The sequence below is a fragment of the Chlamydotis macqueenii genome, chromosome 2 (genome assembly GCF_036417535.1).
Source record: "Chlamydotis macqueenii isolate bChlMac1 chromosome 2, bChlMac1.mat, whole genome shotgun sequence".
NCBI classification, from domain to species: Eukaryota; Metazoa; Chordata; class Aves; order Otidiformes; family Otididae; genus Chlamydotis; species Chlamydotis macqueenii.
The window spans coordinates 6,520,129-6,542,784 of NC_141557.1; the positions used below are offsets into that span (position 1 = coordinate 6,520,129).

Sequence of the window (22,656 nt, forward strand, 5' to 3'; positions counted from 1 at the left end):
TATTTCTTAAAATATCCACTGTCGGAACTGACTAGTCAGTCACAATACACAGAGAAAAGCAAAATATTGTCAAAAAACTTTTTAAAAGTCACCCTTAAAAGGGGCTAAAAAAAAAAAAAACCAAAACACTACCACAAATAATATCACTGGTCTGCAGCATATGAAAATTGCTTTTAGACAAAATGTAGAAGTGCCATTTAACTTTTTCCACAGTAAAAACTGGCAAGGCTTAACTAACAACTGAATGCTTCACCAAACTGGTTCATATAAACCAGCAAAATCCGTATAGAATACAGCAGGAGGAAAGAGTCTAAAACTAAGTGATATGTATTCAAATAGTATTCAAAAGCTACCTTGAAGATACCCACATTAGAGTCAAAAACCTCTTAGATGTGAATCACTCTTAGAAGGACAGGGTTATTTATCTTTCCAAAGCTCCGTCTAGATGCCGTGCTGGACACCTAAATGTCAAATTCAACTTTGCTCTATCATAGTTATGCTTGTATTTGTATTAAACTGCTTTGGCTATATGTTAATACTAGCCATCGGTGCAACCCTTTCACAGAAGGATTTTCCCCTGAACTTCCAGATTTTAATTTGTGAGTCTTCTCAACCTGTAGAAGAGTCACAGTAAAGCCCACCACAACATGCATCTAAAGGCAAACAGTACCAGTATGGAGAGGTACATTTTGTTTCAAGATGCAAGAAATGTTACCAAAAAATGGTACCAACAACTCTTGTTTTTATGTTGGAAATGCTACATTCCTTAAGACGCTTCAGACTTACCTACCTTCCCCCAAACCCATGCAATGCTAGTATAGTTGTAAGTTCTGGAAGTCCAAATATTCAAATCAATAAAATAACTGCAGGCAGCTTAAGCGCTACCCAAAGAGCAAGTTCCTAACAAAAAGCAGAGCAGACGTAAGTGAGCCAACTTAAAGACAGGCTCTACAGACAAAGCCCTGTGATTGTCCACCCTCAAGTTATCAAAAACACAATATACATTACAAAAAGCCCTATCTTAAAGGACAGTCACATCTGCTGCGTATGATTAGCAAGCAGAAACATTTCTTCTGACTGTTTAGCAACAGCTAGATTGAGACAACTTATGTAAATATTCTCCTATCAATCTTGTCACATTGGCATTACTGCAGCTTAAAGCAAGTCACCTTCATTTAGTACTCAGGCACGTCCCAAGGCACTAGGTCTTCCAAGAGCACTGACTTGACCATGACAGCCAAATTTAACAGCTGAGGTTATCAAACTACCAAGACAATATTGTTTCATCTACAGTGTCCTCCCGCTACACACAGGGCGTTGGAGAGGTCTATCAGATAAAACATTGCAGACCACCACCTAGGAAGTTTCTTGAGCAACGGCCTCTACAGTCACCCTACTCAACCCTGGTAACACTCAGCAAAGCAGCCATGGGCAAGGAACAGGATCTTGTAGTCGTCTGTAAGCCAACACTGATACTGTCACGTCTTCCATGTCTATCGTTACTCGAGCATGCAACGCTGTAAAATCAATACCTCTAAATCAGAGGGTTCTCGGGACACCGGGAAGTTGAAGTGATATTGTCCAATGCCTTCAACCTCATATCAAGCAGTGGTTTACCAGCTGTGACAGCCCACTATCAAACAAAACAGCTTCTAGATCAAGGAAGTTCTGCATGGAGGTTATTAGCAGACTTGACGTTGTCCCTCATCTGGTGCAGATGAAAGTGACAGCACCAGCAAGAGTGGCTGGTAAAGGTTACTGTAAAACAGGACTTCACGTTGGCCACCAGATACTCACACGTATTCATACACCCGAAGCAGCAATGCATTTCAAGTGTAGGAGAATACCAAGTTGTCTTGAATATTCCTCACAGACAGCCACTTGCCAATAATGGTTTTCACTTGGAAGACAAGATTTGCAAATCATGCAGGTGCAACACTACCTGGACACAATCAGCCCCAACACTTCCTGTAAAACTGTCTTGAGTTGCTTGCAGCTTTGCCAAAGCAATTACAGGGACTCATTGTCATGGTTAGCATTTTTGTTTACTTTTTTTTCTAGGAAGTTTCAGCTAGAATGGTTTCACTGTTTCCAAAAACAAGTTAGGGAAAATAAAATTTTAACGTGGTCAAAACATAACGCTTTTCCATCAAGAAGCTCCTGCATCCCCCCCAAGACCCAAAGCAGAGAGTTTTAGAACATGTCCTGTGTAACAGGGCTGTCTCTTCTGCTGTACTAAAACGTCACTTCCCAGACTGGTAAGGCTTAAGAAGTTTTGTTTCCTGAGAAAGGCTGCATGCTTTAGCTGCTATGAACTGGTTATTTCCTAGTCAGAGAGAGTGGCGTTTTCCTCACTGTAAGACTAAATAGCATGTTAAGAATAAGAGTCATATCTTACATAGGACCAGGAAAGCAAGACTGCTCCAAGGACTACACTTGGAGATAGCGTGCACTGGGCTGACAAGAAGAACCACGTGCAACACTTGCACAAGGTAAAGTGTGCGGACTGTGGAAACAATCTTCATCTGAGACAGCAGAACTCCCAACAGCTTCTTTTGCACTGCTCAATTAAAGTTGTATACTTTCAATTACCTATCATTCTACACATAATTACCAACTTTTAAGGTGGAAATTTCCAGGAGAAAAAAAAAAAAAATTAAAAAATGATGTTACTATAGAGCAAACTGGCAGACAAAGGACATGAGGTTGCCTAAGACAATGGGGCACTTGATCATAATTTCTTGCACAAACTAATAAAGTTGAACATTTGAATACTCTGGATATGTTGCTCTTTAACAACTCTGGAAAGTACATCACAGGAAAGCTCATCATCCCATTGATATCCTTTGTGGTAAAGTAACAGAAAAATATAAGCTGAGCAAATTCAGTGGAATAAGCGGTTGTCTGTAGTTTCAGATGCAAGTGTTCAGTATTACTTCAGATCAGATGGCCAGGACAAACAGCAGTAAGAGTAAGATTTTTTTAGAATCTGCTATTGTGCCTCTTATATCACATCACAAAGTAACTCTAAAGCAGGAAGACAAAATAATCCCAAACTCCAAGACTGTATGAAGTCTATTAATAGCAATTATGATGTCTGCTTAATAATGTCTTGCTATGTCCACTTTGGATTCTAATCTGCTGTGGAAAAGTTCATGTAAAACATCCCCTGTCACTCTTACCATGTGCCCTGATATCTCAAAGCACATCTTGCGGGCAAAATACCATTTCTGTACTGCAGAGATCATCAGCTTCAACAATCACACAATGAATGTTTATTAGAAATTAATTACAGTTGCAAAAGAATGCCTTGTTTACTATCCGAACCAGAGAACTTTATCCTTCAGTCTTAAGAATTAAACAACATCTAGTATGCACATTAACATGCATTGTATTACAAGCTTCTTTTAACTATTTTTGGCCCGAAAGTGACATCTGTTCTCATACCTTGAATCGGATATTCAGTTGACAGCAGGAGGCTGGCAGACAGGAAGAGCTCAATAAGAAACAACTCTTAATAAGAAAGAAAGTCTGCAGAGCAGGGAAGGAATGACCCCAGACACAACAATTACTTAAGAGGAGATGCAATTACTGGTGAAAGTCTATTTCAGGAGACAGCCAGAAACGAGCACGTGACAGAAGAGATGGATGACACAGGAAGTGAGATGACGGCCAGAGCATTACTAGCAGAGATTCCACTCTCATGCAAACTGTTTATCAAATAACTGTCTAAATGCTGCTTTGTGCAACAATCCAGAAAAGCAGAGCATCCAAGAGGGAGTACACCAGTCCCATGACGCTGATGCTACAATTGCTGCACGCACTTAGCAGAACTTTTTTCCAGACTAGGAACTGAGCAGAGAATCAAGAGAACCCTGCAATTAACTTAACTCTGCAGAAAATACCTTGGAAAGACACCCTGAGTTAGCAGACGCTACAGAAAAGTAGTTAACGCTGCTTTCAGTAGCTACTACCCAAGCTGAGCAAACGGAGGAGGATTAACGTGGATGAGAAGTAACACTATAACAAAACTAGTTTACAAAATAACATGCTAAAACTATACCAATTAAATCAGGACAATTGACAAGCATGCATTTGCTACCCTAACCCAGTTGCTTCTCTCACAGCACAGGTAGTTGTTGCAACACAATCATTTCTGGAATTCCAGCTTAAGAAATTGAAGCTACTAAGTGTAAATCGTTAACTAAAGCCCTTTTTAATATTAGATCTTCAGAATAATTTCTCCTTGCTCTTTTCCAAGATCATCATATCCTCCATAAAATAAAACCCAGAACTACTCTTGATATTGATCAGAAGTAAAAACAACCTTAATATAGAAACATGACTGCGCAAACACTAGAGCTGAACAAGCAAGCCCACAATATCTGAGAAGATAACAAGTTTTTCATCATTTATATACACTCGTGAGAGGTCTCTCAGCACTAACCTATTTCAGGCTACAACGAGAAACTCCACATCCATCAACAGGTAGCTTTCATACATTCTGAGGACATGTAGGCAGGTCATTCTCATCCAATATTAACAAGCAGGATGAGTTCAGAATATTTCCCTCTAATAAAGTTTTCTGTTTATTTTTAAACAGGCCATCCTTCAGTTAAAAAGAGGCTCTGGAATTCTCACACGAGTTTTTACTTTCCTGCTCTGACTGCTGTTGGAAAAAGGTCCTTTAGGGAGTCCTTCTTCCTGAGGACCATCCAGTGCTTCTCCTCTGTGCTCATCATCAGCCTACCACCCATTTCAGCTCTCGTGCAGCTGTTCAACAGCATCTCACTAAGATCTGCTCTTACACAAAAGTCGTACTATTAAACCAACCCTAGACAGACCTAGTGACCCACCAATAAGAAGTTGCACTGATCCTAGAGAATCCAGCCAGATATATGAAGTAAAGATGTTTTAAACCAAAACCAAGATGATCAGCACTTCTTTCTGCAAGAGCATCATGTCTAATACTGTCCACACTAATTACATACAGAATAGTTTACATGCATTCTTTGTATATAACGCATATAATGAAAAAAAGTGCCCTTCAGTTGACAGTACCACTTTATTTAGAAATCGCATTGTCAGGCTGGACTCTGCATATTTCATTACAGTACTACTTAGACTACAAGTCTTTCTAGTACCATTTTTTCAATGTAACCCTCCTAATTAGAACCCAAATTAAATGAATGCTTTCTGTGCTATCACATTCCCATTTGTGTATCCTCTGAGGAGAGTGACAAACAAAAATCCATTTCAGCATACTGGATGGCATTTAGTGCACACATTGAGCCTCATTTTTCAACTCTTTTTATTAAGATCTCAGTTTCAAGAAAACTGCAGCATAATTTGATACACAAGATAGTTAGCAACTGTTGATGGATACAGAAACGGGAAAGCTAGCAAGAGCAAATACTCAAAAGTACAGGCAGTCAGGAGAGCAGCTTCAAAACAAGTTTCAAATTTCTCATTTAATTCACAATTTCAGGTATCAGTGGAGAGACTTTACTTTTGACAAAAGATCATCAGTTACAGTGTGGCTACTGAAATCTTATCAACATTTCAAATAAGTTTCTCAACTTCTGAGCACTTACTACTTGCCATCCCACAAGAAAGTGAACACCATCAGATGTCATTTTACTCACTCACCCCCAATATTAGCATGAACACAACTACAGCAACTAGTGCAAAAATTTAGGTCACAAAACACACATTGCAATTAAGCTGTCACATTTCCATCTGCATCTCTATTTTTTATGATTCTCCTTCTACACGCCTGCTCATATAGAAGCATTCTGGGCAGTAAGTTTTGGTCTGACATTCATACTCTTAATTTTACTTACATCTTGAATACAGAACATCTGTTGAATACATCTGCTGAATACAGAACTCTACATCCTTTCCACTTGGCTTTAAAATTAGGCATAAAATCAGGTTTTCATTAAGCCTGAAAGGCTAGCAACATGACTATTTTCTTTCAAAATTCACATACTACTTTAAACTGAACAGAGGTTTGCTAGACACATCCCTGAACTCCTCTCACCCACCCAGGCTGAGTACTTACAGACAAAGTCTTAGTTTTAAAGCTAAATTAATTGAGAGACAAAGTGAAGCAGAAGCCTGAAAACCAGGGGAAAAAAAAATTAAAAATTAACAAACTTTCTGAAGAACTTGAGTATCTTTTTGCAGTGTTTTAGAAGACATATAAATATTCAATCTGATCAAGTGCCTTCAAATAATACAATGTTACACTGTTAAAATAGCAATGGTGTTTCAAAACGGAAGGGGTTTTTTTTTTTTAATCCTTTTCAGATATCTAAATTTATAAGATGTTTAAAATAGCTTTTAAAATGGCTTACCTATTAGAGATTCAGCATGTTTTAGGATCTCCTATCTAGCACTAACAAGATTTATGTAAAAATTAATACCTAAGCCAGTAACTTTCTAACTCTCCATAAGCACAAAATGAAACCCTAACTAAAAACAGGAGGGAAAAGATCTACAACTTAGCAACAAATCCTTTGCACCAAATAGTCACATTTCATCATGTTTAGGATTCACAAAGGCACAAGTATTTCATTGCAATTCAAACTCTGCCTGGATTCCTTAAAAAAAAAGCTTAAAGAATTCAATTGTTAAGAGCCTCCTTTTCTCACACACAGAAAGCTTAAAATAAAGGTGTTACTTTTTCTGACCAGTCCCACAACTGTAGACAGCAGGCTAGTAACCATGAAGCTGGCTTATTAGCATGCCGGCTTAGATATTTCTTTGCACAGAATGACTCAGCCTACTATTTTCAAAGTTTTCCTTAAATATTTGTCCTACATTTTACAATAGCAGTTACCAACTACAGAAAAACACATCCCATGAAGTCTCAGCCAGTTTACTGAGCACAGAGATTAGCTATGCGTCCACATTTGCATCCACTAATCTAATCCTTTCTGAAAATGAAAGCTCAAGATATTAAACATGGATCTTTCAGAGGTAAGAGAATGCTTTGTGCAAGTTCGAGAAAAAATATTCATGCTCCTCCACTGCACAGTTTAGTACCTGCAAGAGAGAAAAACTTGCCAGGAGTTCCCCTATCAAGAACAGCACGCTCTGTTAAAACTGCAACTCTTAACAGGGCAGCGAAGAACAATGTAAGCCAGCGGCCACATAAGGAAAATTTCGTTTACAGCTGTCCACTTCAAACAGATGTATGCATATCCATAAGGAGCAGAAGCGTCAGTTGAAAGAGCTTTCCATCATTGCTCGCACCTCGCTCTCAAAGTCTATATTTGGTATCGCAGACGGATTCGAGGAGAATGAGTGTTTTATGGGGAGGAGGAGGAGGGGGGTGCCACGAAGGGTGCCTTCCCCCCAGTGCCCGGGACCCCGGCTGACGGGACCTGCTGATTAAAAGCAGGCACGGCCGAAGCGGCCGCGGCCCGGGAGGCGCAGGCATGCGCTGCCATCAGCTTCCAGGCAGCGAGCGAGCCCGGCTGCAGCCACCGGGACAAAAGGACCGCAGAGGGATCGGCCCGGAGCGGGAAGGTTGCGACCCGCCCTGCAAGGACACGGCCAGCGCGGGCGGCGGCACGGCGGCCGCCCCGGGCATGGCGCAACCCCCTCCCCGGGGCGGGCTCCTCGGCGGGGATACCCCGCTCCCTTCCCTCTGCCCAGACCCCGCTGGGAGTGCGAGTGTTCGGCGTACCCCGGGCCCTCTCTTCCTTGAATTTTTACCTTCATCTTCGAGCTCTAGTTTCTCCAGCATCCCTTCGGAGGCGGCCGGGAGCTGAGAGGGAGCCGGAGCCGCTGCCGCCTGCGGGAGGGAAGAGAGGAGAAGGAGATGAGCATCCAGGCGCGGACTCACCGGCCCCGCGGCGGCATCGGAACAGCCCGGCGCGGCGAAGGGGAGTGGCGGCGCTGAGGGAGCGGCTGGCGCGGTTCCCGCCGAGCGCTGAGGGGAAAGGAGGGCGGGACGGCGCTGAGGCCGGGCGGCGACGGCGGCTGCCCCTCGGCCTCTCACACACGCACGGTTCGGTGCGCGCTGCCTCTGACACACACCGAGGGGGGAGGAACCGGGAGTCGCCCTTCCTCCCCCCTTCGCGGCGGCTGCGCCCAGCCCATTAACCCTACGGCCGCCGGGCTCCCCGCCACCGTGCCTCCGGGAGGCGCCGCCTCTGTCCCTCACGGAGGGAGCGGCCGTCGGTAGCCATTAGGGCGCTCAGGGAGGCCGGACGCCCTTTCGCAGGACAGCGCTTCCCGCCACACCTCGCCGCCGCCTCTCCCGCGCTCCCCCCCTCCGGTGGAGAAATTGGTACGTTCCATTTTGCTGCAGTCAAGCCCGTTGGTCAGCAGCGGGAGGGGAAGGTAACTACCACTTCCGCGGGCAAAAGGGAGGGCGAGGAGAGAAAGGTTTACTCCCCCAAGCGCTCTGCCAGGCCAGCCGCCTGTCGCAGCCGGCTCTGCAGGCTCGGCTCTTTGCCTGGCTGCTTTGGATTAGGGCGGTGCAAGACGGGGCGGGAGGGGAGGAAAGCCCTCTCCTCCCCCTGCGAGACGGGGTTGGTATGGTCCCGCGCGTTCACCTGCAAGGCAGCGGCGGGGAAGCCGACAGTTCCACTGCCCTTCGGGGGGTGGGGGTACCCAGGGGGTTTCCCCCGTGTGTGACAGGGAGCTCCCGCACTGGGCCGAGCCACCGTCCCGCGGTCCCTGCTCTGGAAACAGACGCGCTCGTTTCCATTTAAAACGTTCGAGAAGTTACAATTCAGGATTAGCCCGAATGTCGCGCCTCTGTCAAAGCTGGTCGCTAAGCCTCGGAGCAGTCTCCTGAGGAGGAGGGAGGCGGCCGGGCGGCCTCATAACCTGCTGCACCTCCGCCAGAAGTTAGCGGGATTAGTGACTGAAATTGCAGTTTACATTGTGCAGCAGATCAGACGAGATTATCGTACTTTAAAAATCACTCCTGAAAACCTCCCACAAAAGTGAGTGCCCTGCTGTTGCTGTCGCTGTAGGCGGCAGCGGCAGTTTTGGAGCAGTTCTCAGCCGCGCTGGTGTGAGATGGCGTGAGGCCCTGAGCTCGCCCTCAGGCCCCTGAGCGCAGAACGCCGACAGCCCAAACCTCTTGCTGTTACCAGTGGCTGAAGGACGGCATTCCACTTGCCAGCGTTCCGCTTACCAAGAATGGGATTGATTGCACCCCACAAGACTGCTTCTGAGCTCGTAAGCTAGGCCACAGCAGAATCAACAGAAATAATGAAATATTTGAAATAGATTCATAATTTAGATTTATTTAGACAGTGAGATGTGGTAAGCTACAGCTAGTCTTTCTTACTGCGTCCAGCTCTGGGATGCCCAACGTAAGAAGGACATGGACCTGTTGGAGAGGGTCCGGAGCAGGTCACAAAGATGATCAGAGGGCTGGAGCACCTCTCCTGCGAGGACAGGCTGAGAGAGTTGGGGCTGTTCAGCCTGGAGAGGAGGAGGCTCGGGGGAGACCTTATAGCGGCCTTCCAGTACCGAAAGGGGGCTTACAGGAAAGCTGGAGAGAGACTTTTGGCAAGGGCATGTAGTGATAGGACAAGGGGGAGTGACTTTAAACTGGAAGAGGACAGGTTTAGATTAGACATAAGGAAGAAATTCTTAACTGTGAGGGTGGTGAGGCACTGGTGCAGGTTGCCCGGAGAACCTGTGGATGCCCCATCCCTGGAAACATTCAAGGCCAGGTTGGATGGGCCTTTGAGTGACCTGGTCTGGTGGTAGGTGTCCCTGCTTATGGCAGTGGGGGTTGGAACTAGATGATCTTTAAGGTCCTTTCCAACCCAGACCATTCCATGATTCTATGATTCCTTAACTGTAATGAATAGGTCTCCACTGACTGTTCAGGAAGCTCAGCAGGACTAGCTCAGACATGGACGCTGTAGAGGTGGATAAACCGATTATTTCTTTGGCAATGGCAACAGATCTTGTGGGCAGGCATGCATGCATGGTCCTCCCAATGAGTCACAGGAGCCATTAGAGAACATTTAAACTCTATTGGTCCCTAAGGAGAGGCTCAAGCTTCAAAAGTTCAGCAAGTCCTTCAAGGAGGGAAGGTTGAATAGATCTAGGATAGCACACTAACGTGCATATAACATAGGAAAGTATGAACGGTAATTAGAATTAAAGCTATGATGGGAGGAGAGAGACAAAAATTAAGGGAAGACAGAAAGCTGTCTGTCATTTCTCAAGTCTAGAGAAGTTTCAAGCAAGGAAGCTAACCGCTGGTGACAGCTTCTTTTTCCCCAGATGCCTCTTTCTAGGGACACTTTTAAGGATAGACTAGGAATTTAATATCCGGTTCTTCCTTTACTGTAAAGATCCTTTGGAAAGAAAATCCTAAAATATTTCATTCCTGGTTGTATTTTTAAAAGACTTCCAGGATTTCAATAAATACTCTAATTGACCAGCCACAGAAGATACCAAAGCAGTTCATATTAATTTATAATATTTTCAGTCTACTAATTAAAATGCTTTGGAAGCTTTTCATTATCTCTGGGAGCTATCTTTAAAAGCTCTAAATAACTTATCTTCCTTATCGTGTGCCTTAATATTGGTAAGAGTTTTTAACCTCTTTTGCTAGCCGAAAAAAGAAGAAGGTGGTGATATATCTGATTGGAAATAACCGTCATGATTTTGTTTCTTTTTTTAAAACAAGAAGTATTTACTCTCCATAATTATCTAGTAAGCACCAGCCATGAGGAAATAGAACTCCGCGGTTGTTTGTAGCCGGAAGTGGCACTGAATCTTCAAAGGTGTGCATTGCATTTCGCCTGCTACATACCATGAGCTACACTGTGCTGTCAATCTCGGAGCTTGCTGCAAGATCAGGGTTTTACAGTGGCAGAATCTATATCCAGAGCAAGAGTACTATGAGAAACTCAAGATAATATAAAGGCAGTAATTTAATATATAACAGAGATTTGTAATGGAAACATTATAGCTATGTTGTAACATCCATGCTGCTCAAAAAAAACCCAAAGGAAATTGAGAAATTTGTTCAAACCAATTTTGGAACAACATGCTGATCATGACATTCATTTTGCTCCTCGGTTTGCATCCCTTTGGCTCGTAGGCAACACGGTGAGTCAGATCAGGAAACTGATGCAGCTGAAAACCACACGGACCAAAAGAAAAGATTGGTTTTTATCCAGATCAGTTCCTGATCCAACTCACTGCGCAGTTCTACCAGCTAGCTACCAGCTACCTTGGCACAAGGAGTGCCAAGGGCAGGAGTGACAGTCGGACCACACTTTCTGGAAACAACACACTCTTCAGTCAGCTTAAATCAATGGTGAAAACACCGTCTAGTTCACTGTGAACTACTACAGCATCACACAAAAAAGCGGGTCTTTTTAACAGTCTTAGGTATTACCTCTCTCTGCAAACTCTGCCTGCCATTTTACAAAAGGATTACTGGTTAGATACAGGGATCTTTCTTTCAAAGGACCTATAATTCCCACCAAGATGATATTAATATATCGTAACATTTCAGTATCTGTTTATTGTGACTCTTTGTTCTACTGCCACAGGAGCTTTCTGTGAACTATAACCAAGGGATTTGTCATGGTTTAAATGTTTGCTATCAGAGTGTCTCCGGTAACCCATTTTAACTGTTTGGGACACCCAGCACAACAAGACAGTATATACTTTGTGTACTAAATACTGCTAAGCAAAAAAAATGTTATATATAAAAGTTTAGAAGAGAAGCATATGCAAAACCAAAACGGCCTGAATACATTTCTTCTTTGCCGAGTTTCAATTCAGTTTCTACAGGGGCTTTACTTATGCCAGAAAGCATGGACCTACGACATAACGCTAATACACAGGTTTAATACAGCACTGCCAGCAATCTTTATAGAGGGAAAGGAAAACAACTCAAGGTTGAAACACCAGCTAAAGTCATAAAAAGGTAGATGTAAACAAAAAAGGTTTTAGGACTTCTGGGAAGGCGAGAACATAAATTTTAATAGGCAACTGCTTCCTTTGTCTCTGCCTGTTTTCTTTAGCTTTCTAAGGTAAAGGGAGTTACTAATACTCTGCAGAAGTCCTGTAAATTATATATGCACTTATAATGAATATGATAAAAGCTATCTGATAATCTAGGAGTCCTTTTAGTCCCATGACCTATTGAAGGAATCCCATTATTTTCATAAGAATACACTACGTATTTAAATTGCAGGGACAGTTCAGGGATCTGAACAGCAATTAACATCACCTGATGATTATTTTTGATGTAGTTTCCTCCCATCTTGCTTCCCTGAATCAGCAGGAAGGCATCCACTGGGACAGGGATCTATCAGTGGCACTCATCAGACCAGCTATATCAAAATGCTGGGAACGACACCTGCTGTGTAGCTTTTTATATTGAACGAGTTACCCTGGGCTGCTGCTATTGTGTAAGGGAAGGTGGGGGGAGAGAGCCAAGAAATTATAAACCAGACAGTGTAACTTTGATTCCAAGATGGCTAAGAGAACAAATACACCCATTTTAAGTGGTAAGGGGAAAGAAAGATCATCAGTAACAGCCAAGGTGTATAAACAGTGCCAAGCCAATCTCCATCATGTTAATAACAGACTACAAATCTTGCGGTAAGCAGTTGCAGCACGAGTTAACAGGACTTCTGACACTATCTTACATGACACTCACGTAAGCAAGCCAGATAGTCTGGATGAAACAACTGCTAAAGGTCACAGCAATACTCACAAGGAAGGCAGTAAGATTTCTTTATCTAACTGGAAGCGTTTAAGAGAGGGTTCCATGGAAGTCTGTGTCCTAATATCATTTTGTGTTTTCACTGATGACTTGATGAAGGAATAATGAATAACCTGATCTTATTTTCAAATGATGCAATGCTAAGAGACTCTGTTCTTGTAGGGACAGCCTTAGAACTTAAAATAATCTTGAGAATTGCTGCAGTGCTTTAAAAAACAGGATGCATTTAGATATGGGGCATGTAAAGTGCGTTACACAATAAAAAATGCAAAATAAAATGGGAAAAGATTGGCTTGCAGCAGTCATGCAAGTAAAAGACCTGAGAATGAAACTTACTGTCAGACAACAACGTTAGATTCTTGGAAAAAAAAAATCACAATATCTACCACTGTGTTACGGGTAAGACATGGAGAATCTGTTCTATGCATTCCCTGTTAGATGCCAGCCAGGATACTGCCTTCAGTTTTGGGCACTGAACTGAGAATGAACCAAGAGAGTCCAAAGCAAAGCAACAACAATGATCTAGGAGTTCAGAAAACATAACCTGTACAGAAAGACTTGAAAACCTCCTGGTTTCTTAGTCTAGGGGAAAAACAAAACAAAACAAAACAAAACAAAAGAGGACTGAAGGAAAATATAGTATCTCCAAAAGCAACGTGTTTTTGCAAGACGGAAAGTGATAAACTGTCTTCTGGGTTCACTGGTTATGGGATAAGAAGTTACCTACTTAGCCTTCAGCAAGGAAGTCTTAGGTTGGACTTTGGGAGAACTTTCCAAATGTAACAACAGTGAAGCGCCAGCATGCTTTGCTGAAAAAAAAGTAAAATCTCTGTCACAGGAGGTTTTCAGCAACAGGTTAAAAAAGCATTTGTTTGGATTATTTACATATAGTTGATTGTGCTCTGGGAGAAAATGAATTTTTAATGTCCTTTCTAGACTTACTTTCATTTCTATTTTTGTTCAATGTCTAGAAAAATATATTTTGTCTCATTATGATAATTCAATGAGAAATCTTTGTATGTATGCTTTATACAAAAGCCAGTTTACTAACAATCTAATACAAACGTAAATTAGCTTCACTTCCCCCCTAAACAAGTAGCCTTAATTCTAAATTAGAAAAACTCTACAGCAAATATTGTTTGAGTAATAATAAAGATTATGTATTAGTCTTTGATGACTGGGTAGGAATAGAAAGAATAACCTAAAAAAAGAAATACTGCTGCAAATCACAAGTCTGCGTGGAACAGAGTTATTCAAAACAAAAACGTTACCTGTGCTTTATTTAGAAAGAGGCATTTCCAGGTAAATTCAAAGCTGTCTGTCTCAAAGCTTTTCCTGACTTTTTTACTCCTCCTTTCATCCTGATCAAGGAAGGCAGTGACATAATAGCGATGTGGTAGGGGTGCCACCTGCACGGCTCATAGTTCACCAGTAAAACGGAATGCCCTTCGAAGTACTTCAGAAGGGAAAAAAAAAAAAAGCTACTTACCTTATAAAAACTAATGGATTGAAGAGCAACAAGAAGGAATTCACATCTAAATGCAAATCAAGGCAAACCCATTTTGAATGCAAGAGTAAACTACAAATGGTAATTTTCCCACCATTTGCTACTGCTCCTTACTACAATTACAGTTCTGTACAACTCGAGTAGTTAACAGCTCTTCTGATGAGCTGTCAATGAACAACTTAGAATTTTTCCAAATGTATGTCATAGATATGCTTATTCCGTTGCAATCTGGTTGTGCAAAATTAATTTAAAACACTTACTGCCAATTTTTGGTTTCATTTAGTCTGGTTCATGAAGTGCAAAAAGACAGAAGTTACCAGAAAAAAAAAAAAAGGTTTCATCTGCTGGTTAAACTGCAAATCAAACTCCTATTTGTTTTCTGCTAGAGCATGATAACTGATACTGTGGTTTACGGCAGCTGAGAACACAAGAATCAGTGAGGCTCAGATTAGGATCCCGTCTCGCATCCCTTCTGTATTCAAAAATGCTAAAATGAGGGGATGCCTCATACAAAACACTGGATTCAAGTTTTTTCTTCTGTACCTGGAAGGAATGCAATAAAATTTGCTCTAGACTTAAAAGGCTTTTGAAATATTAGATGCTATGATCATGTCAGTGTGTTGCATGTATAAATGAAGGTGGTGACAACTCAGAGATTACAATTTGTTTAGAACGCAGTAACCAAATTTCTTAACAAAACCTGGCATCGAAAATGCATTCCGTGTCGGCAGCGCGTGTTCTCCACTGGATCGTAACTGGCGTGGGGTCGGTGCTCTGCAAGGCCCTCGAGGAATTAGAGCCACAACTACCCTGCAGCAGGTATGAAAGGGATGGAGCGAGTGTATATATTCTATATCTATTTCTAATACTGTATGATGAGGTTAAAGGTAGCTCTAATGGTTTAATTTTAAAACAGCTCAGACAGAGTTTGCCATTAGATAAGAACCCTGAAAGGATTTTTTTCTTTATCCCAAGATCATCATCAGAATACAAATTGCCTAGTCGTCCTAAGCAGGAGTCTTTTGACATGGAATACAGATCGAATATATATTACTTTTATATTTTAGAACTAGTAACTAGCCTTCGACTGCAGATATCCTCCCACATAACAGTAGCTGTGACATTAATTACTCTGTAGAGTTAATTATTACTGATAAGCAGTCACAGTTGGGGATTTTTTGTAAGTTAAATGGATAACATAAATGGAACAACAATCAAATTTAGCTAAATCCTTAAAAAAAAAAAAAAGGAATACAGGAGTGCATTCAGCACTAGGAAAGCTGATGAAATGGAACCCTGCATTTCTACTAAATCTCCACTGCAGTTACAGTACTGTGTGTTGAAATCTGTTTACCCTGAAGACACGTGAACCGAATGTGCAGAGTGATTTCACATTTTTAATGGAGAGCCCTTCCTAACTATTTCTGTATGGAAATGAACTTGCAGTTTAATCCCAGTGAGTTCTGTCACCGACTTAATTGAGAAACAGGAGAGATTTACAAAGCTTCCTTTGATCTAACACCAGAAACAAAGAACCTGTCTTATACACAAACAGTGTCCTGCAGCACCTCACCTTGAGAAAGAAAACAAAGGTACCAGTGACAGAAGAGTTAAGCACTTTTTAAAAATAAACTTCAAAGGAAGTAGGAGACCAAGGAATAGTCTAGATCCCCAGCTGAATTCTGACAGAGAAGGTAAGGCAGAAGTGGAGAAGAGGCAGGATTTGTTTACGTAACCTCTAATCTCTAGCTGTGTGTCTGATCCCATATCGCTCTGCAACTCAGATAAGGCAGAGTTTTGAGTCAAGGGTATCAGAAGCAGTCTCTACATTAAGCCTTTGTGGCGAATAGTCATTCCTCACATTACTCACGTAGAATATAGGTGGAGTCCAAATAGATATTATCAGCATGACACGTTATTAGTCAAACAGGCCAACAATTTAAATTCTGTCCTTCTGAATGCAAAGTCCAAGAAAGTTGAGTACTTGTGAGGAACTGACCTGAATTTGTTAAGAATACTGGTGTTACAAGTGCACTACTGATTCTGCAAACACATGGATCCCACTTACTGTTTCAATCTATTCTAGAGTTTTTAAGTGTTCTTGTCTTCAATGTTTGTCATCCTATATGCTTGAAAAGATACACTTTAGCTCTTTTCACACACATGCTTGAGTGCTCCTTAGTCTCTCTGAAGTGGGACCTAACCTCTTACCACGCTGAGCGGCATGGCGAAGGGCAAGGGGAAATTCTTGCTGGAGAGAGCTGCAGTAATCAGGTAAGAAGCATAATTACAGTAGATATATTGTTGTGACAAATAGACATAAAAAAAACCCTCAAAGAACAGACTAAGGTAATACTACTGGTAAAAAACAGGTAACTATCCTCTAATTGAAAGTGAATGGAAAAGAAGAGTAAGCGTGAGGCCACATTTTCGGGTCTTCATTCACTGGCATTGAACACAGGATTATTTGTGTTAGTTAAAGTTAAGCACTCACTTAAGTACTTTAGCTGGATTGAGGCCAGAGGACTGATGAGTAATCTGCAGAAGGAAGGCCACTGAGAATAACAAATTTAAAAAGAATACTCAGAGCCAAATCTGATTTAAATCAACACATTTACTATACACCATTTCACTTTCTTCATCTTAGTGTTATGTTTCAAAGCCTCGGTCACGCATAGTGACTTCACTGTGCAAACACTTATTACACCAGCTTTCAATGACGATATTTTTTAAACTTAAAATGAAACACCTTTTCCCTAACAAAGCCTGAAGTTAATTGATACCACACTTCAGGCTTGAGTAAACTCTGCAAAATTCTAGTAACCTATTAGTAGCCTACCATTAAAATGCAATTTTCATGATCATCAGCAGTTTTGAAAGGCTGGAAGCAGATCTGTTGAGCCTAGATGTTAGCAGGATGATGCAGGTCAGAGTTACAAGGGTGGTTTGCTGGAAAAATAAAGACGACCTTCAGCTCAGAGCTGGATCACCCACAATCCCGACAAAACTTCTCTGGGAAATTTACATAGACCTGGACTGAACAAATAAAATAATCACTCTGTGGCATGAGCTGCAATAAGAAGCAGGTAACTGCAGATTAAACAGAGCAAATGAGCTGGGCTTTGGTGGCCACTTTCTGCAGAGCTTATCATGGCTGAGCATCTCAGTACTCGATAGGACTCCAGAAGGAGCACTGGAGGAGCACTGAAAGCTATCTCAAGGAGGCAGGCAAAGATAATGAAGTATTTTTCAGTGCAGTTCTAGGAGGACATTAAACACCTAAGCAGGATTTCCTCGTAGCACTCAGGGGCTGTGTGTTTGCATCAGATTGGAATGTCACCCCAGAGGTGACAAACTCTACACATGAGTGCCATCAGTGGCCCCACTAAAGCTTGTGAAGTCTGTTATTTCAGAGTGGCAAACCAATACATTTTAAAACTTCCTTCAACACAGAGCCTATGGTTGACCTGTAATCTCCAAATAAATTAATTTTTTACAAAAAGCTGGTTTTCAGGTAGCACTGAATCTGTAGCTTGAAGAACGTACCCCTCTTCCTGAGTTACTTCCAGATCTACTGCTGATCAGTCCAGGCCTAATTTTTGTGCACTGCTTCTTTTTTTATTGTTATGTACAGAAGAAATCTGCAATGACAGCAACACACAATGGAGATCTTCCTTCTGTCATGCCTCTTAACTCTATCCTTCTATCCTTTCAGCTACACTGCAGTGAAACAAGATTGTCCTCTGTACTGGTTCTGTGGTCTGGAAGGACTGAAGCAAGGCCTGTGCTAAGCAAGAAGCGTATCAAGTGTCTGAGCTAAATGTTCTATGACTACAAACAGTATCATAAAGACACATGGAAAGACTGGTAAGGCTTTTCCCTGTATTCCAGGAACCAGAATTGAAAAAAAGTCAAATTAGTTCCATGCTAAGGACCAACGATACACCAGCAAGCCTGCCACCATGTTCACGTTACTGCAGAGCTTGTGGAGATGCGGATACCAAAGTGTGTTCCTGGCAGCGGTTGCTGATAGTGTGGCTATGGCAAACACTGGGTTCATAAGCACGTAAGCTCAGGTGCAGACTGAGTCTGTAGTTAAATGTTTGCCAAGAGCTGAAGTTCTTTCTTGACATGCTTCCCTAGGGCTTTTTGTTGTAGCTTATCACAGGCTCTCAAAATATGGAAATAAATCATTGCATTCAATATTCAGTAGCCTGTTTGAGGAGACTTCTGTATTAACATAGAGTCATACCTCCCGCTTCACACAGGTACGAAAATGAACTGTTTAAATTCTCATTAAGGTAAGGTAATAGTTGAGTCACATGAGGAGGTCCCTTCCAACCCTAACCATTCTATGAATCAGCCTTTCTGAAGTAAATAGAAAAATTGGCACTGATTTCAGTAGAGTCAGGATTAAATTCTATTGACTGTACATTGAGTTGTGTATAAGCCCTGTGGAGAGGCCTCTTCGACTCTGAAGCACACTTCAGTATCCAACTGGAAATTCAGTGTCACTTTAACTTAAACGAAAAAAAAAAACAACAGTTGAATATTAAATTAAACAGTGCAGTCAGTAGTTTGAGATTAAAGTGGTTGTTTCTGCCAAAATGATCGCACAGCAAAGTTAATCATCTTTTCAGACAAAGAGCGTCATCTTTTGAGATGAAGAGTTCTCGGAGCTTTGGACCTTTGTGTGGGCGATGCTACCGGTGAGGCAGCCAGGGAACACGCGCATGGAGGAGCGATGGCAGCGCAGGAGGGAACCTGCTGCTGGCCGGGTAGTCCCAGGGCCACTTTCTGCCCTGGGCCATTTGGGTCAAGTTGGAGTTTCAGCTGGGCTGTTCTCAGGAAATGCCCAAGTAAGGCCTTGTGAGGGACAGTATGGGACATTCCTGCAAGGAGAGCTGGTTTGGCTTTGACATTTCAGGGATTGTTGTGTTCATTTTTAGTTTGTTTTGATGGTATTTTAAGCTCTTGAGAAAGGCACACTGAGTTTGGAATAGATGCCTGGCCATGGACCTCTAGAAAAACATTAAGTATTTATTTAAGGTCATTGCTAGGCTTAGGTAGACATTACATTGATTCATGGTTTTAAAGTAATCTCATGGCAAGCTGTAGTAAAAACAAGTAAAAATGAGCAAGTCTACATTACAGTGCACAACACCATTTTTGGGGAATGCTTGTATATATACTAATCTTTCTATAATGTGCAGGACAATGTCCTATGATAATTCTCTGAAAATTATCAGTTCTTGAGAGTGTCTGAACTGTTTTAAGTGAAGCTCTAAAATAAACATAGAACTCGGAAGAGCAGCCTATTTTACAATGAACTTTTGTGTAAATCTTGATGTGCTTTGAAAACATGCTGTCTTCCTACACATTATTGCAGTCTGCAGTGTAAAAGCCTTGTTGCTACAAACTTTAAATATAACACATGCAATCTATGGTTAACTTATCTTAAGCCACTTGTTCGAGAAGTACCTGAGTTCTGTAGAACTTTTTTTTTGTGTATTTATCATCATAACATCTCTTTGACTTAGACAAATATTTTTTTTTATAAATAAGAAACTGAGGCATTGGGAGACCAAGTGACTTAGGAGTCGCACAAGTGATCTCTGATAGGGCAGACGGTTGCAGCCAGCTCTCTCAAATCTTCAATGCATGCCCTAGCTATATTTTTCTCCTTTCTAAACTCTTTTCTTTAAAAACTCTGCAACTGAAATGCGCTTTGAATTCCAAGATTTCTTCTCTAAAACAGTAACAGCCAAATGCTTGAGCCCATGAGGAAAAGAAGGAAGGTTGAGGAAGGCACCCTTAAGAAATCAGCTTTGGCAGCATCCTGTCCCTGTGTGCAATAGGTCTGGTGGGATGGACTCTTGTGCGGTCACGACCAGCACGCTTAAGGGAGAAGGGCTGGAGAGGAATCTGTCGTCTTCTTTCATAAGCCATTTCTTCATCAATAGCTGTTTCCATTTAGGTAAGGAGCTGGATCCTGAGGTAGTACACACCACGAATGTTTCCAAGTAAATACAATTTCAACACCCAAAGCTTGAAAGGCCAAACACACAACAGCAGACAGATAGCAATCTCGCAGCTGCTGCTCTCCCTGCCACTCAGTGATCAGCTATTTTCCGTTGTCGCCAGGAGCTCTCTTTGTTTCTGATTCCCAGGTGCCCTCTCTCTCACTTAGTATTTTCTGAACCTTTAATGTTTTCCCCAACTCTTTTTCCATCCTCTGTCTGTCCATCAGCTTCCTTTCTCATCTTCAATACTTGTGCTAGTCATTTCTAAGTGTTTTAATAGACAATTAAAATTGTGCAAAGACCCTGATCCAGCAAAGTGACAAGGCATGCACATAGCTTTAAGTGCTCTACTACCGTTGACTCCAACAGGACTATCAGCATACTTAAAATTAACCACACATTTAAGTGCTTTCCTGGATCAAGGCTATCATCACATTGACATTAACCAAAACAAAACAGCACCTGAGATTCAGCAACACAAATACATAGCAACCCCAACCAAACTCAGTGCTGTAACCTTCAGGTTACCTTTCTTCAGTGCCTTCTGTCATTGCCAGCTGTGTTATGGCTACACTTAACATCTATTCTGCAAGCACAAACTGGAAGCAGTGCTTAGGAACAATCCTGTTTAAGCCAATGCTTTCTTACGGTTTTAGAATTTGCCTGGCCTGTTTTGCTAGATCAGGTTCTTGGACACTAAGGTCCTCAGGGCAAGAGTCATGTTTATTTTTCTACTTGCATCTTACATGCTCGTATACCACGAAATAGCAATTAGTAACTTCTTGTTCTGAGGTACAAGGAAGAAGACTTTCTATATGCCACAGATACCCTGGCTTGTGCAGTTATAAATTAAAAATTACGATAGATAAAAATTTCAAGCCGTATCACTGGTAATTCACTGTAACGCTAAACATGCAAACCCACTAAATTAAAACCTCCCCTCTTGAATTCTGCCCTCTCCCGTTCCTTTGCTGACCTTCTGAATCTGTTACCTTTTCTCTTTTATTCTCTGTTGATTGCTTCACCGGTTTACACTTCAGCTTACAAGCCCCTTATGACAGGAGCCTTGTCCTTTGTTAATCATAAAATAAGATTATGCGTACCTTGGGCACTGGACAAATCATTATTGCCTTCCTACAAATGTCTTCCACCTGGCCCCACCCTCAGTGCCAGCTGAGAATGCTGCTGTGAACAAGCTCAAAGAACAAATATTTTGCATTCATTTCACCAGCACAATGGAAACATTTTTCCAAGCTGCTGCCAAGATGGTATCTAGTCCTCTTCTGAGTCAGCAGCCCATGCAGCTGACTTTCAAATGGCCAAACTTGCTTGATTGTAATCTTAAAAGAAAAAAAAAAAACACAGGCACAAGCTGGATTTTTTAAAGAGCTGCATTGCTCTCCTCATGCTCAAGCAGATAGTGACACTGTAAAATAAAAAAGCTGGGAGAAAGAAGCCATACGGAAGTGAGTGTTGGTTGTGATGTCCCCCTTATTTCTCCCAACTTCAACAGTTTATTTTATCCAGTCAAAGGAAGGGACTGGGGAATGTGAGGAAGTGAGAAAGGAACATCACTGCTTTATGTCGTCCACGTCTTTTTGGTATCAACCAGGATTTTACATTCTTTAAAGCTCTGTTGGCTGTTAAATACAGTTTATCTAAAAATAAAATATAGATAAAACCAGGCTAGGAGAGATGAAGATGGTGTAATAAATTTGTAGAGTTCCCTCCCATAAGCATTCTTTGCTTATTCTTCGCTGTATTTTCTCTCTAGTCCACATCAGCAAGCATGGTGCCAAAGAAGAGGTTCAAAACTGTGCATCTCTCCTCCTTTGTCTTGGAAACACTTTGGTCTGTAATCCCTACTGCTTTGTGAGTAAACAGCCGAGATGGTAAATAGTTTTTGTGTTCCAAAATTGCCCAGATATAGCTGGTAGGAAACTGTCAGCGATCCTATATTAAGCTGCAGCTTTATGTTAAATCAGAGAACATGTACCCAGTTTCTAATTGCTAATAGACCTTAGTCTTACAAGAAGTTCCAATCTTCCAGCAGAATAACAGGCTGCTTATTAAACTAACAAGTCTAAAACTCAGAAATATCCTGTGCCTTGAGAAATGAGTTCAATGGGTAAAAACCAGGCTGTCAGACTTAAAGCACCCTCTTACGTCACATTGCTCATTCAAAAGACACCTATTTACATAGAGAGATGTGGTTTAGCCTTTTATACCACGCATAATTAGGGGGATATAGGACTTAGGGTGGTAAAGGTAAAGCTTTAAGCCACTAACTCTGTCTTCAAGATGCTGGCGTCGTGATTTTGGTACCAATGTGTACCTTAAAAGAGATTCATAGGTGCTCTGGTTTTAATTGCCTTAGCTACTTACAGCCT

General features: G+C 41.8%; 1 protein-coding gene across 5 annotated transcripts in view; it reads right to left on the reverse strand.

Annotated features, from left to right (window-relative positions):
- PRKAG2 (protein kinase AMP-activated non-catalytic subunit gamma 2) overlaps positions 1-22,656 on the reverse strand; it is a 221,023-nt gene that overhangs the window by 44,838 nt on the left and 153,529 nt on the right. For 4 of the 5 annotated variants that reach the window (XM_086741804.1, XM_086741805.1, XM_086741807.1 and 1 more), the window contains one exon: positions 7,726-7,804. In XM_086741804.1, the coding sequence (XP_086597930.1) occupies positions 7,726-7,804 (79 nt within the window). Of the gene's footprint in view, positions 1-7,725; positions 7,805-8,049; positions 8,073-22,656 lie in introns of those variants that run through there. The other variant, XM_086741808.1, reaches the window with a different exon arrangement.